The sequence below is a fragment of the Sturnira hondurensis genome, unplaced genomic scaffold (genome assembly GCF_014824575.4).
Source record: "Sturnira hondurensis isolate 20B ecotype Veracruz unplaced genomic scaffold, ASM1482457v3 Scaffold0025406, whole genome shotgun sequence".
NCBI classification, from domain to species: domain Eukaryota; kingdom Metazoa; phylum Chordata; class Mammalia; order Chiroptera; family Phyllostomidae; genus Sturnira; species Sturnira hondurensis.
Window position 1 is genome coordinate 408,399 of NW_028098037.1, and position 17,237 is coordinate 425,635.

The following is a 17,237-nucleotide window of genomic DNA, read 5'->3' on the forward strand; positions in this document are numbered from 1 at the left end:
CAACCCTAGCGATTCCCTGAGGTCCTGCCACACACAACATTCAAGCCCAGCCAAGCTGTTTCAAGTGGTTTTTCTGTATGAATGACTTGTCTTGACTCATATTTCAGATTTGCCTAAATTATCTCAAACAAGCCATACCTGGCTCCAGTGAACTCATTAAATAGCCCCGGGCCTGGTACTAGCAGCAGCGAGCCTTAGTTCACAGCTTGGCCTCATCTGGGCACCTCCAAACCAACACAAGGAGCAGCCATCGACAGATCACTTTGTAGCTTACACAGTGTGACCCCAAACAGAACACAGGCATTTGATGACCTTGGATGTGCCAAGAGCAATCAAGGCTCAACTACAACAGAAACATGTACACAGCCCACACAGTGGATGCACCTCAATTACCCAGCTTCGGGAATAGGGGAAGATGTACCACTACATTAGGCCACTCTACCAAGCCCAGGAGACAAAGCAGCTCTACCTAATACACAGAAACTAACACAGGGAAGCTGCCAAATAAAGAGACAAAAAAACATGGCCAAAATGAAAAAAACAAAACTCTGGAAAAGGAACTAAATATAAGGAGATAGCAATCTACTAGATGCAGAATTCAAAACACTGGCTATAAGGATGCTCAGTGAACTTAGTGAGAACTTCAAGAGTATAAAAAAGGGAATGGAAACCATAAAGAAGAACCAGTCAGAACTGAAGAATACAGTAACTGAAATAAAGAACAACTTACAGGAAATCAACAGTTAATTGAAGCTGAGAATGAAATCAGAGATTTGGGATACAAGGAAGCAAAAAAAACACCCAATCACAATAGCAAAAAGAGAACTTCATGCCAAGATGGAGGTGTAAGTAAATACACTTGCCTCTTCACATAACCAAAAGAAGGACAACAAATTTAAAAACAAAAAATAACCAGAACTGACAGAAAATCAAACTGTATGGAAATCTAACAACCAAGGAATTAAGGGAGAAACAGTCATTCAGACCACTAGGAGAGATGGAGACAGGCAGCTGGGTTAGAGGGGACTGGTGGCAAGGCAGCAGCTGGAGGACCAGGGAGGGCAAGGTGGCAGCTGGTGGAGCGATAGGTCCCACATTTGCATGTGAATAAAGCAGGTGGAACAACTGGGGAGCAAGACAGACCATGCAACCCAGGGTTCCAGTGTGGGGATATAAAACCTCAAAATATCTGGCTGTGGGGATTTCAGCAGTGAGAGAAACTCCCAGCTTCATGGGAGAGTTCATCTAAGAGACCCACAGGGTCTAGAATGTACTCAAACCTACCTACCTAGGAATCAGAATCAGAAGGGCCCAATTTGCTTATGGGAACTAGGGGAAGTGTCTGAAGGCCAGCTGAGAGCCAAGCAGACAGCACTGTTCCCTCTCAGACCCCTCCCCCAAATACAGCACCACAATGCAGCAACGTGGGTTGCCCCACTGGGACAAATGCCTAAGGCTCCATCCCTTACAATGTAACAGGTGTGTGGAGACAAAAAATGTGGCTCAAATAAAAGAACAGATCAAAGATGCAAAAATACAACTAAGTGATGAAGAAACAACCAACCCATCAGATGCAGAGTTCAAAACACTGGTAATCAGGATGCTCACAGAAATGGTTGAGTATTGTCCTAAAGTAGAGGAAAAAATGAAAGCTATGAAAAATGAAATAAAGCAAAATATACAGGAAAACAACAGTGAAGGGAAGGAAACTAGGACTCAAATCAATGATTTTAAGCAAAAGGAAGAAATAAACATTCAGCTGGAACAGAATAAAAAAACAAGAATTCAAAAAAATGAGGATAGTCCTAGGAACCTCCAGGACATCTTTAAATGTTCCAATATCTGAGTCACAGGGGTGCCAGAAGGAGAAGAGGAAGACCAAGAAACTGAAAAGTTATTTAAAAAAATAATGAAGGAGAACTTCCTCAATCTGGCAAAGGAAATAGACTTCCAGGAAGTCCAGGAAGCTCAGAGAGTGCCAAAAAAGCAGGACCCAAAGAAGCACACACCAAGGCACATCATAATTACATTACAAAATGACAGATAAGGAGAGAATCTTAAAAGCAGCAACAGGGAAGGAGGCAGTTAACCTATGAAGGCTATTAGCTGATTTGTCAAAAGAAACCTTACAAGCAAGAAGGGGCTGAAGAGAAGTATTTGAAGTCATGAAAGGCAAGGACCTACATCCAAGATTACTCTATCCAACAAAGCTATCATTTAAAATTGCAGGACAGATAAAGTGCTTCCTAGGTAACACAAAGTTAAAGGAATTCATTACCACCAAGCCCTTATTATATGAAATGTTAAAGGGACTTATGATAAAAAATATGGACAGTAAAATGACAACAAAGTCACAACTATCAACAACTGAACCTAAAAAACAAACAAACGAACAAACTCAGCAAACAGCTAGCACGGGAATAGAATCACAGAAATGGAGGTCACATGGAGGGTTATCAGTGGAGAGGGGGAAGAAAGGGGAAAAGGTACATGGAATAAGAAGCATAAATGGTCGGTACAAAACAGACAAGGGGAGGTTAAGAACAGCATAGCAAGTGGAGAAGCCATACATACATATATGTATGACCCATGGACATGAACTAAGGTGGGGGAGTGCAGGTGGGGCAGGTGCAGGGCTGAGGGGAAAAATGCCACAACTGCAATAGCATAATCAATAAAATAGCATAATCAATAATATCAGCAAAATCAATATATTAAGGAAATAGACATACAAGTCAAGAAACACAGAGAGTCCCAAACAAAATGAATCCGAAGAAACCCAACCCAAGATACATCATTATTAAAATGCCAAAAGTTAAAGACAAAAAGAGAATCTTAAAAGCAGCAAGATAAAAGCACTTAGTTACCTACGAGGGAGCCCCCATAAGACTGTCAGCTGATTTCTCAAAAGAAACTTTGCAGGCTAGAAGGAATTGGCAATAAATATTCCAAGTCATGAAAAACAATTGCCTACAACCAAAATTACTCTACCCAGCAAAGCTAGCATTTAGAATCGAAGACAGATAAAAAGATTCCCAGACAAAAAAAGGTAAAGGAATTCATCACCACCAAACCGAACCAGTATAATATGAAATGTTAAACGATCTTCTTTAAGAAGAAGATCAGAAATATGAACAACAAAAACATATCATCAACAATTGAATCTAAAAAACAAAGTAAACAAACAAGCAAAACAGAAACAGGATCATAGATACAGAGAACATTTTGATGATTGCCAGATGGAACACGGGTCATGCAGTGGACAAAAAAGGTGAAAGGATTAAGAAGTACAAATAGGTAGTTACAAATTAGCTATGGGGATGTAAAGTACAGCATAGGAAATAGAGTGGCCAAAGAACACATATGCATGATCCACGCACATGGACAACATCGTGGGGATTGCCTGAGGAATTGTAGCGGGGGTAAAGGGGGGAAAAGAGGAATTGGGACAAAAGTAATACCATAAATTGAAAAATAAAATAAGTCACAAAACAAAAGTCCTCTTCAGCACTCTTCAGAGAAATAATTGACTCAGACAAGAATTACCAATGGGGTAAGAATCCTAGTGGGTGAAAGTAATCTTGATGAGGAACATAACAGCCTCAAGGTATCATCTCAGAAAATACATATTCCTTACTATTTAATAATAAAGCAAACTTAATAGTGAACTTCACAACAGCAAAGGCTGGCAGACATACTCTTTGCCAAGTAGCAAAAGTCATCACTAATAAGACAAATCAGTATCAAGTGTCTCCTGACATTAAATACTCAGGCAAGCCCAGGTCACTTCTCTGATATTCATGCTAAAAATGCATTAAGTCGTGAGGAAACACCAGACAAACCCAACTGTTGGGCATTCTGTATACAAACAGTGTGGCCTGTATTCTTCAAAACTGCCATGATCATAAAAGACAAAGACTGAGCAACTATTTCAGACTGAAGAGCAGATGAAAAGAAATGTTAAGTATATGATCCAGAGTATAGCCTGGATCTACAGAGGACATCACTAGACAATCAATGAAATCTGAATGGAGTCTTGGACTACATGGTAGTACTGTTACCTTCCTGAAAGGGGAGTGTCCAAAGTGTACTCAGGAAATGTCCTTTACCCTGAACTACTACAGGGTAAAGGACATATGTCCACAATTTATTCTTAAATGGCTCAGAAATGATAAAATTGGGGAATCTGGGTGAAAGGTACATGGGAGCTCTATATATTCTTTCTACAAATTCTATTTAAATCTGCATTTACCTCCTACACACAAAAATAGTTTAAAAAATAAAAGGAGAGTGACAGTAAAACAGTTCTGTGAGATATTCATACCAAACAGAATAGCCATGTTGTAAGTGAATTTAGCTTCTCTCTGGGATATAATTACTATTTAAAACCCTCTGCTCTCTGTGAAGTCCGAACTCCCCTCTTCTGCAGTGGTGGATCAGACTGTCTTTTCAATAAATTGGAATGAATTTACTGAATGTCTCTATATTAAAAGGAAAAATCTTGAACCTCACATCATACATAAATCTTAATTCCTGATAGACTTAGATCTAAATTTAAAAGATAAAATAATAGAGATTCTAAAAGTATTATGAGGTCATCTTCGTAGCTTGATGGAAGACAAAGATGTCTTAGTATACACAAAAGCACTACCATAAGGAAAAAGACAAATCCGACTTCATTAAAAATAAAGAATTTCTGTTCACCAAAATGCACCATTAGGAATACAGAAAGATACTTGCAATACACGTAGCTGACAAATGACACGAATCCAGAATATGTAAAAATGCTACAAGTAAAAAAAAATAGAAAAACTTAAAAAACAGACAATGAAGTTTTTAGTGGGAAAAATATTTCAACCAGCACTCTACAACAGAGGAGAGCCAACAGGCACATGAAAATGCTACATTCGATATTAAGAAATGCAAATTAAAACAATGAACACAACTACGTCTTCCTCCCATGAGAACTGCTAAAAATTTTGAAGACACTATATGTTGGCAACGAAGAAAAAATGATGTTTGACATGATGTATGTATTATTATGTACGTGACTTTTTAAAATAGGAACTTGGAAAGGGGCAAACGTTCATTTGCTAATTCGTTCAGGAGACACCGATTCACTAAATCAGGGAGGGGCCCCGGCTGGAGGTCAACATCTACTCACAGTCTTGATCCCACTCCTGATCAGCAAGGAAGTTTTGACTGGCTCTGTTTCTAACCTTGGCTGTTTCACCCCCAGTCAGGCTACCTGGTGACCACCACTATATGGATCTCAATCGGTACTGGGCTCAAGCAATGCTCCTGCCTCAGCCTCCTGAGGTGCTGGGACAACCAGCACACATCACCTGTAGGTATTATGTATATTTTTAGTCATCCTGGCCCTTTTATTGTTTATTAAAAAATAAAAAATACTTAAATGTAATGGTGAACATATACGGCAAAACAGTGATAAAATTTAATGTTGAATTAAGCAATGAGCTGAATGTTTGGGTCTCCATAATGGATAACCTGAAACTGCTAAAAATGGATACATTCAATTAACCACAACTGGCTTATAGGTGAAAGAATGTTCAAAGTTGTTCCTGTCAAACTTCCAGGAAAGTTCTCTCCTCAAAAACATATTTTAACTGCTACTGCAATTTACTATTCAATCTAGCTAAAACTGTGTTGGTCTCTTTATTGCGTCTAATTGATGCCTAAATAGCTTTTTTATTTTCACCCAACAGATGGAGAAAAAGAAACTTGTAATGCAAGGACAGCGTCTAAGACACTTTTCTTCTGTGACATTCACTGACTTCTGGCCTTAATTTGTCTTCTGATTTAAGCATGAACACATGTATAACCTATGACCCAATAATTCCAATTCTAGGTATATCCCCAAAAGAAATGCATACAGAAAACAATGATCACAACAGTATTATTTCTAATTAGTGGCCCCAAACTGGAAAGAGCTCAACTGTCCACCAACAGTATAATGACTAAGTTATGTTCATGCAACAGAATATTACAGAGCAATGAAATAGTAACCATACTGTTAAACAACACAGATGAATTTCACAAATATAACACTGAGAAAACCAAGCTACTTAATGTATGGTTCCAACAAACAGGCACAACAAACTAAGATATCAGAAAGCAGAAGGGCATTCCCTTTGGAGTTGTGTGTAATCATAACAGCATGATAGAGGCTGCTGAGGTTCTGGTAAAGCCTGTGGAACTGGTAATCAAACAGCAAAAATCCATCAAGGCTCTACAACTGGAATGTGTGCACTTGCCAGTACATACTGTATTTTAAAAGTGCACCCCCCAAATCTACTCATTTTCTCAGCTCACTGCAACTTTCAACAGCTGAAACTCCTCTCCACTGGCCCTCCAGACTCAGTCCTATTTCCTTCCTCTGGCTCCTTGCTGGTGTGCCTCCTGCAATAACCCTCCGAGGTGGACCTGACCCAGACCTCAGCACACACTGCTCTTCCTTCACTCACACCATCCCCTCTGCAGAGCGCTGCACTTGCATGGTTTCAACCACTGGATCAGAAGCACCTGCCCTGCTCCATTCCAGCTGCCACTCCCAACATCCCTGCAGAGCAAAGGCAGGGTACTCAGTGCACAGGAGTTTCTTTCCTTCTTTCTTCATCCATAAACCATGGCAGTGGTTTCCTAACTGATCATGTTTCCATTCACATGTCAAACTGAACTTCCTAAAGTGCTTTTTTAAACATATCACCCACCAGCTCATAGATATTAATCCACCAAACTACAGTAAGTCCTCACTTAACACTGTCAATAGGTTCTGTGTCTTTAATCTAAACATTGTACAAGAAAACCAATTTACCCATAGACTAAGTGATATAAACAAGACTTAAGTTCCTTATAGCACCTAATGAAACAATGTTATTCGAACACCTGCTGTATAGATAAAACTTAATCCCCTAGGACTGGCATTCGAGTCCATCAGAATCACTTCCTAAATACATCTTCAGTCTTATCTCTTAAAAATCACTTACCTGCTCTAACTAAAAACCATCTACAAAACTTTTTAAACCAAACCCACTATCTGGATTCCAACTTCAATTCTTTTCCTCAGAGCACTCCCTCTCCTCACAGTAGAGTATTCTTTCCTCTCCTCCACACCAGTCAAGGCTCATTATCTCACCTCTACTACCTCAGTCCATGTTCATTGTTACTTACAATACTAATGGCTATTATTATTCACGTGGTACTTAATCTTTACCACTGAGTTATGTGTTTTACGTATATAACTAAAATCTTTTATTTTATACTTCTTAGATATATAAAAGTTCTTAATAAACAGAGGTAGTAGTGGGGTACTAATAATCAACCAGTAATCTGAAGAGATTTTTGAAAATTAAGTAAGTAGGTAGCCTCTTACCAACTTTGAACTGAATAGAACAAGGTTTTTTTCTTTATGATAATAACGTTTTGGCTTATTTAATCTTACTTTAAAACACTGGAATCAGTTGAACAGAAGTAATAGGAAAGTCACAGAGTTCTGGAAAGAGCAGTTCTCACAAGAGGAGGCTGTGATCACCTAGCAGGTGCCTCATGAGAAAGAAGTGTTCAACTTGATTACATGCATAGTATGTGAACTATAATTAGGTTAGAGTCACTGTTAGCAGGTAAAATGTCTTTTTGTACTCCATCACAAAAATCTCTAAAGCAATATTTGTCAGAAAGTAACTGCTTGAATTAATAAGTACATAGATACTTATTGTACTTACTGAACAAGTACATAGATAAAGGGCTGGTACTAAGCTTTTGAAACTTTATTAATGTGATACTGTCGATTCACACACTATGTCCAACACACGTTTGCTTCTCTCCAATAAACCACTGGATATATAGTGTGGTTGGTATTATAAACAATCAGAACAACTTTTAAAAATTATTATTAGGAGCTTAAAATTAGAACATTCATTTACTTAGCATTATATTAGTCACAGGGTGGGTTTTTTTTTAATTTGTGGGCTTCTTATTAAATTTCATTAGTATTGTTAATTAGTATTGTTAATGAATATCAGTCATTTCTACACCAATGAAAAGAATAAGAAGATGCTTAGGCTACTTTTATAATTTTTATTAAACTAAAGAAAGAATAAAGACTTTATTCAATTTTATATTATATATTTAAAAAAAGAAATTGATCATTTCTACCTTTACTTTAGAAAAAACTCAACCTTATTTTCTGTTCCTTGTATCCAAATTTCCCTTCACCAAGATTTAAAAAGCTAGTAATGCACCATTAAAGTACCCACTGAAGCAAATTTTTAAAATAATTACAATTACCATCTTCATTTCCTCACCTTAGTTATGATGCACCTGTCTTTTTCATATGTACTATTAATACAGCTATTGACTACATAACCGGCCTGCTAGAATGAACAATACAGAGACCAGCCCACACAGAAGATACAACACAACACAACAGAAGCGAACAAGTTTGGCCATACCTGGGTTATTATTAACATTACTTTTGGGTGGTTTCTGAACTGGTTTGGGAAGCGTAGATTCAGCCAAAGCTTTATTAGCAACAGCTTGTTGGGCCTTCTTGATGCTGCTGCCTTCCGATTCCCATGTCTGCTCACCAAGACTCAGTTGCACTGAGAACATCTTAGAAAAACATAAAGAGAAAGAAAAAAATTAAAATTCTTCAGGAAATCAAATGTGCTGTCTGAAAGACAAATTAATACAAATTGATACACCATAGAATCAACATTTTAGAGCTAGAGATGACCTTACAGATCATTTGCAACAAAATCTTATTCTACCTCACAGAAGAATTTTAAAAGATTGCGCCAAAGTCTGTTCTGTCCTATCCAAATGCTTAAAAACATGTATGTACATTTTGGGTAGAGTAAGTCAAGAAGAAATCACTTCCCTAAATAGAATTAAATTGTTAACACCACTCAAATAGTCCTCAAAAAAGTGGAACCAGTACGAAGAATTAAGAGAAACTGTAAGAGAATCCAAAAGGCCCTGTCTCTGTAGCACTTTATAAAATCAAATTCCTTGAAATTCATACTTAGAATGATCAAGCCAATGAGTCAGAAAATCCTATCAAATATTATGTCACCAAGACACTCTGAATGCTCCACAACATGTTTAACCAGTCACCAAAATCTGTCCATTTCATCCTCATAAGTATTTCTCAAACCTCTCTCTTCTGTCTGCCAGTGACACTGCATTGGAGTCAATCTTTCATCACCTTTAGCTCAGACATAATAATCTCCCAACTGATTGCTGCTTAACTATCTTCCTAAAACTCAATCCAATTGCATCACCCAAACCAAGAGCAAGTTATAGACCTTCAACTGTTCCCGTCTAGCTTGGCATAAAGGTTCCACCTGTCAGTCTTCACTTCACACCCACCTCCCCACTGGCACAGCCTAACCTTCCATTCAGATATTTCCTTATGAGCCCCAGACCTACTGTTCACCTTGAAAATTTAGAATCGAGTTACAGGATACACATAAAACCCACTATTTTACTCCACATATAGCTTAGTACTGTCTAAGAACGCAAAGTATTAAATACCGCCCAAAATACATATTAATTATAAAGAAATAAATGGTTCTTTGCAGGAAGGAGATCAGGGAAAAAAATACCTTAACCAAGTTAAAGCATCAATAATCACACAAACTAATATCATGAACCTCCTGATATGTCCCAGTGAGAAGCTGTAAAATTCCTGACCAAAAGAATTTAATCTGTATTTAAACACAGGGAAACAATCACACAGAACTAGATGATGGTATGTTCTATAAAACAAGTAGGCTAAACACTTCAATAATGACTATGTCATGAGAAGAAAAAACAAAAGAATAATAGCTATTATGGATGAAAAGATGTTAAAGAAACATGAAGCCATACGATAAAATCCAATGTATGAACCCTAATTGGATGTGTACTGGGGAGAGAAAATAGTAGAAAAGGCATTTACAGAACAGCTTAGGAGTTTGACTGAGGACCACATACAGGGTCTGGCAAAAGTAGGTTTGCAGTTGTAAGGACATGAAACAGTTTATTCTTGTATTATTATTTATTAATTATTGTATTATTTCCTATATGAACAACTGTAAACCTACTTTTGCCCCACTATGTATTAAATTAACAAGTTCAAAGTCAAATTTCTTGAGTGATGATACAGTACTGTGGTTATAGAGAAGAATGTTTTGGGTTTTACAAGATAAATAAGAAAGAATAAATAAGAAATGCCATGAAAAAGTTTATTTTCAAGTTGTTCAAGAAAAAAATCATATGACTATGTACAAGAAGCAAGAAATAAAGTAAATGTACTAAAAAGTTAAGGATTAGTAATCTGCAAGATAGGAGTACCCACTGTACTACTCTTTCCATTTTTCGTGTAGGTTTTCTGTTACTCAAAATACAGAGTTGGAAAATATTTACAATCACTTGAAATTCAAAGTATGTGCATATCTGTGAAAAGTGATTAATTTTTCTTTTATTCTGATTCAGTTTAAAATATATACCTAAAACATATCTTAAAGACAATTGCCTAATTTTAAAACATTTTATCAATGATAAGCTCGTTTTTTAAAACTATAGTATTTAACAAAGAACTCTGCCACAAAGGTCAACTTCTCCATTCTCCTCCTAATCTCTAATCAGTTCACAACCCACAATGTTGCATCCATTATTCTTCCATTAGTCAGGTTCAAAACCTCAGTAACTTCTTTGTTTACCGTTACCTTCCCAAGACTTATTTAACAACATTTCAAAACTTCCTTGCAGTCTCCACTGTCACCACCAAGTCTCAGGCCCCTGCAAATCTGGACTCAGAGTACTTCATTTACTCCCTGCCTCCTATCTTCCATATGTCACCATTTTCCAAGTCTCACAGGCTCCACACCTTTGAGGAGATACCTTGTCTCCTCTGTTTCTCTGTCCATTTAGTTCTACATCCAATAATCAAACTACTGACTCAACTTCAAAAATGTTTTTTCAGATCTTGACTCCTTTCTTTATACTCCTTGCCAATGTCTTAGTGAAGAATATCAATATCTTTTTCCCTAAACAACTGAAAGACCATCCTAACACCATTCTCTTAACATAGTACTTTCCCATTCAAACTCTCCTTCTTACCACCATCAACATGAACATTCTATAAACTACAAATGTTTCCTAGTCAATCATCTGCTTTTCTGAAACCTCTATTAAGAATCCCACTGCCCCGTATTTCTAAAACTAATACAATATTACGCATCAATTATATCTCAATGAAACTGAAAGGGGGAAAAGAATCTAATTACAATAAAAAATTAATAATTTCAGTAGGAATCCTGAAACACACTGCATTTAAGTCATAGCACCACCATTTACTAGATGCAACATTAGGGAAGTAATTTATTCTTTCTCTGCTTTCTTACTTTAGTGATATGGGGCTAATAAAAATACAAAGGATGATTGTGAAAATTAAAACTAATGTAAATGATGTAAATAACTCCATTTAAAAGGTACAGATCACAGATGGCAAACACAAGGCCCGTGGGCACAATCCGGCCCTCCACCTTGTTTTATCCCACCCAGCACCTTGTTTCTACCAAGTGGCAGCACCAAGGTCCTTACCCCTACTTAAGGAGTAGTTACATTCATATAGTCCTAAAATTATATCCAGCCCTTTGAAGGTAACTGTGAGACTGATGTGGACCCTGGTGAAAATGACTTTGACACCCCTGCTAGTCAAACTGGATTAAAAAAAGCAAAATTCAACTCTGCTACCTATAAGTAATGGACTTCAAATATGAAGACACATATATATTAAAAGGAATGGGATTGAAAAAAGATACCCTAACATAAATTCATGAAAAATCAGAACAGCTACATTAATATCAAAGTAAATTTCAGAGCAATGACTGTTACCAATGATAACAAAGGTAATTTCATAAGAATAAAGGAGCCTACTAATCAAGATGTAATATTAAATATTTAGGCAACTAATAACACAGCTTCAAAATCTGTGAAGCAAAGCTCTTTCCTTTTGCATCATCATAGAAGCACAAGGGGCCAAAATGAAGTTCAATAACTTTGTGACTTCTGACCAGAGCAAGGACTGTGAAAGGCTTTTCGGTGTACCTTCCCACATTTCCAAAGAGCTGAAGCAGAAATGGTCAATCCATGCCCATCTGAATGGATGATGAAATTCAGGCTGTGCAAGGACACTACAAAGGGCAGCAAACTGACAAAGTAGCCCAGGTCTGCAGGAAGAAATACGTCATTTACACTTGAAGGAGTGCATTTGTTTCTGCGGGCATTCACTGTAGCAGGGTGTTTATCACTAGACTAAATAAAGCTGGACAAGGACCACAAAATGATCTCGCCAAGTAGAAAACGAAAAGGGCAAACACAAGGAAGAAACAATTGAGAACATGCAGAAATAAAATAATCTTATATATGGCGTTCATTATAAACTGGTAAAATGAAAAAAAATATCTATGAAGAAAAAACTAATAGAACTTTGAAGAGAAAACCCACAAGTAGAGTCAGAGATTCAAGGCCCACTCTCGATAACTGACCTAACAACTACCAAGCAGACAGAATGTAGTACACTTGAATGTGTAGAATGTAGTACACTTGAATGATACCTAGTGAACATAACCCAAACGAGTTTCAAAACACTACACAAAAAGAACAGAATATACATAAGTTCTTAATTTCCCATAAAACATTTACCAATTCCTTGCCTATACAAGAAAAGAAGCAAGATAACAAGACATCAAGATAGCAAAATAGTTCATTTCAGCTTTGATCTTAAGAAACTGGGAAAAAAGAGCAAATTAAATCTGAAGTAAACCAAAAATAAATTATTAAAGATAAAAGCAAAGCTTAAAGCAAAAAACAGGAAAACAATAGAGAAAAAAATTAATAAAACCAAAAGCTGCTTGTTATTTTTATTGCAAAGATCAATGATATTGGCAAACCTCTAGCCAGAATAATCATGAAAAGAAAAAGAAGACACAAATTACCAATATCAGGAGTAAGAGACATGACATCGCAACAGATTCTTATAGTATTGAAAAGATAACAAGGTAATATTTCCTAACAACTTTATGACAATAAGTTCAACAACCTAAGTTCCTTGAAAGACAAATCACTAAAGCTCATTCAAGAAGAAATATTGTAGATAACCCCAATAGTACTATAACAGTCAAAGAAAATAAATATGTTGTTAAAATTCCCTCCAGAAAGAAAACTCCAGGCCCAGAGGGTTTCAATGATAAATTCCACCTAATATCTAAGAAAGAAATAATACCACTTTAGACAAACTCCTCTAAAAATTAAACAAGGAACACTCCCCAACTTATTCTATGAAGCCAACATTACCTTGATACCAAAAACTAGAGTATGATACTACTAAAAAAAACAAAACAGATATCTCTCATACAGATAAACATAGAAATCTTTAACAAAATATTAACAAATGGAATCCCTCAACATAGAAATGAGATAACATTTTAACCAAGTGCTTTATTCTATGAACATGAGGGTTGTTTCTACATTTGAGAATTGATGTTATTCGCAATGTCAAAAGATTAAAAACAGAAATCCATATGACCATCTCAATCAATGTAGAGCCATATGACAAAAGTCAACACCTATTCAGGTTAAAAAGTCTCAGAAAATAATAAATATAAAATAATTTCCTCTATCTGTTAACAGGCATCTAAAAAACCCTACAACTAACATCAAAATTAATGGGAGGAAATTTAAATGATTGCCCATAAGATCAGGAACAAGCCAGAGATATCGGCTCTCATAACTTTAACACTGCACTTTGTACATTCTAGCCAATGTAATTAGGGAAGAATATTTTTAAATAAAAAACAATGAGATTGAAAAGATTTAAAATTGCCTTTAGTCACAACTGGCATGTGGAAAAACCAACAGAATATTTTTTTAAAAGCTACTAGAACTCATATGTCAGTTTAACATGATTACAAGATACTACATCAATATATTAAAACCAGTATATTGCCCTAGTTGGTGTGGCTCAGTGGATTGAGTGCTGACCTGCAAATCAAAGGGTCGCCAGTTCAATTCCTAGTCAGAGCACATGGCTGGGTTGTGGGCCAGGTCCCCAGCAGGGGGCAATTGAGAGGCAACCACACATTGATGTTTCTCTTCCTGTTTATCCTTATCCTCCCTTCCCCTCTCTCTAAAAATAAATAAATAAATCTTTTTTTTAAGTCTGTATTTTTGGACATCTGACCAAGATGGAGGTGTAGGTGGAAACACTGTGCCTCCTCACACAACCAAATTTAAGGACAACCAAGATTTAGAAACAAAAACACAACCAAAACAGACAGAAAATTGAACTGTGCAGAAGTCGGATAACAAACCCTTCATCTAGACTGGCAAGGGTTGGAGTCATTGGCCCACGGAGAGGGGTCTAGGCTGGAAAAAGTGGTGGCTGGCGACCTGGGAGTGCAGGCGGCGAAGGGCTAGCACACCCCAGGCACAGGAGGAAATGAGCAGAGCACACAAGGGAGCTGGCTGACTGTGGACACACATTTGTGCACAGATAAACCAAACCAAAAAAACGGGCAGTGAGACAGACCACGCAACCCAGGGCTCCAGCAACAGGAAATAAAGCCCAAAAGCACCGGCTGAAAAACTTTCAGGGGTTGAGGTGCCGAGAGGGACTCCCAGCCTCACAGGAGAGTTCCTTGCAGAGACCCACAGGGTCTTAGAACATACACAAGCCCACCCACTTGGGAACCAGAACCAGAAGGGCCCAGTTTGCTTGTGGGAAGTGGCAGAGGGGACTAAAATCCGAGAGAGAGCAGAACAAGCGCCAATGCTCCCTCTCTGACCCCACCCCCACATACAGTGTCACAACCCAGCCACTGGGTTGCCCCACCCTGGTGACCACCTAAGGTTCCGACCCTCACAGACATATGACAAGGCTCGACCAGACCAAAAAATTATGGCTCAAGCAGAAGAACAGCTCAAAGTCCAAGAGCCAATACTTCTAAGGGACCAAGAGATAGCCAACCTATCAGATACACAGTTCAAAACACTGGTAATCAGGATGCTCACAGAACTGGTTAACTTTAGTCTCAAATTAGATGAACAAGTGAAGGCTGCACTAAATGAAATGAAGGAAAATGCACAGGGAACTGATAGTGATGGAAAGAAAACTGGGACTCAAATCAATGGAGTGGACCAGGAGGCAGAAAAAAACAACCAAACAGAAAAGAATGAAGAAGCAAGAATTCAAAAAAATGAGGAGAGGCTTAGGAAACTCCAGGACAACTTTAAACGTTCCAATATCCAAATTATAGGGGTACCAGAAGGAGAAGAGGACGAGCAACAAGTGGAAAACATATTTGAACAAATAATAAAGGAGAACTTCCCCAGTCTGGCAAAGGAAATAGACTTCCAGAAAACCCAGGAAGCTCAGAGAGTCCCAAAGAAGGTGGATCCAAGGAGGAACACACCAAGGCACATCATAATTACATTAGCCAAGATGAAAATGAAGGAGAGAATTCTAGAAGCAGCAAAAGAAAAGGAGAGATTTACCTACAAAGGAGTTCCCATCACACTGTCAGCGGATTTCTCAAAAGAGACCTTACAGGCAAGAAGGGGCTGGAAAGAAGTATTCCAAGTCATGAAATGCAAGGACCTACATCCAAGATTGCTCTATCCAGCAAAGCTTTAATTTAGAGTGGAAGGGCAGATGAAGTGCTTCTCAGATAAGATCAAATTCAAGGAGTTCATCATCACCAAGCCCTTATTATATGAAATGCTAAAGGGACATTATCTAGGAAAAGGGAGATAAAAAATATAAACAGTAAAAAGACAGCAAACTCACAGTTATTAATAACCACACCTAAAACAAAAGCAAAGTAAGTGGACAATTAGATCAGGAGGGGAGCCAAAGAAATGGAGATCACATGGAGGGTTAGCAACAGGGGAGTGGGAGGAGGAGAATGGGGGAGAAGGTACAGAGAATAAGTAGCAGTGATGGTAGATAGAAAATAGACAGGGGGAGGGCAAGAGTAGCATGGGAAATGTAGAAGCTAAAGAACTTATGACACATGGACATGAACTAAAGAGGGGGAATGTGGGTGGGAGGAGGTGTACAGAGTGGAGGGGAATGAAGGGTGGGAATGGGACAACAGTAATGAAATAATCAATAAAATATATTTTTTAAAGTCTGTATTTTTACAGACCAGAATGATTAATAGAAACAAACAGAAACTAAAATATAAAAACACTACCACTTAAAATAGCACCAAAAATATGAAACATTTAGGATAAACTAAAAGAAATTAAATACCTGTTCAATGAAAACTTCAAAATACTATTGATAGAAATTAAAGAGTAAATAAATGAGTACACTTTGCTGGAGGGTTGGAAGAGTCCATTTTCTAACATGTTAATTTTCACCAAATTGAGCTATAAATTCACATCAATTCTATTCAAACTAGCAGTAGGGTATTGTACAGAATGGACAAGCTCACTTGAAAATTCATATGAATATGCAAAAGATGGAAAACAACCAAAGCAATTCTGAAAATGGACAAAATTAGAGAGCTACTACTATGAGATATCAGGAGTTATAAAGCTACAATAATCAAAACAGCATAGCATTTGCATAAAGACAGAAAAATAGATCAACAGAACAGAGTCCATAAATAAACAAACACATATTCAGACAGCTGATTTTTGACAAAAGGGCAAAGGAAATGCAGTGGAAAAAGAATCATCTCTTCAACAACTGGAGGTATGTAGAGTTCCGGTCAAGATGGAGGCGTAGATAGAAACCCTTAAATTCCTTGCACAACCAAAAGGAGGATAACAACCAATCTAAAATCAATAAACAATCAGAAGTGCCAGAAAATGAAACTGCATGGAACTCTGACAAGCAAGGAATTAAATAAACAGTCAACTAGACCAACCAGACTGGTAAGGTGGGCAGAAAGAGAGAACCTGCAGTGAGGTGGCGGACCACGTTGAGGTGGCGGACCACGTTGAGGTGGCAAGCTTCACAAGGCGAGCCTGGCTGAACGGGAAACTGAGACTCAGAGCTGACTGAGATTCAGAGCTGCCTGTGGACTACAGCCAGGGTTGCCGCAGTGGGAGAAACTCCCAGTCTCACACAGGGGTTTGTTGGAAAGTGGGCTAGAGACTAGCAGGCAAGCCACACTGTTCCCTCTCTGACCCCTACCCCAAAGACAACACTGCAATGCAGC

The 17,237-nt window shown here is 37.7% G+C and overlaps 1 protein-coding gene across 5 annotated transcripts in view; it reads right to left on the reverse strand.

Moving 5' to 3' along the window:
• The window catches only part of STAU2 (staufen double-stranded RNA binding protein 2), a 354,567-nt gene that overhangs the window by 281,626 nt on the left and 55,704 nt on the right, over positions 1–17,237 (reverse strand). For all 5 annotated transcript variants that reach the window (XM_037039725.1, XM_037039726.1, XM_037039723.1 and 2 more), the window contains one exon: positions 8,472–8,631. In XM_037039725.1, the coding sequence (XP_036895620.1) occupies positions 8,472–8,631 (160 nt within the window). The remainder of the gene's footprint in view (positions 1–8,471; positions 8,632–17,237) is intronic.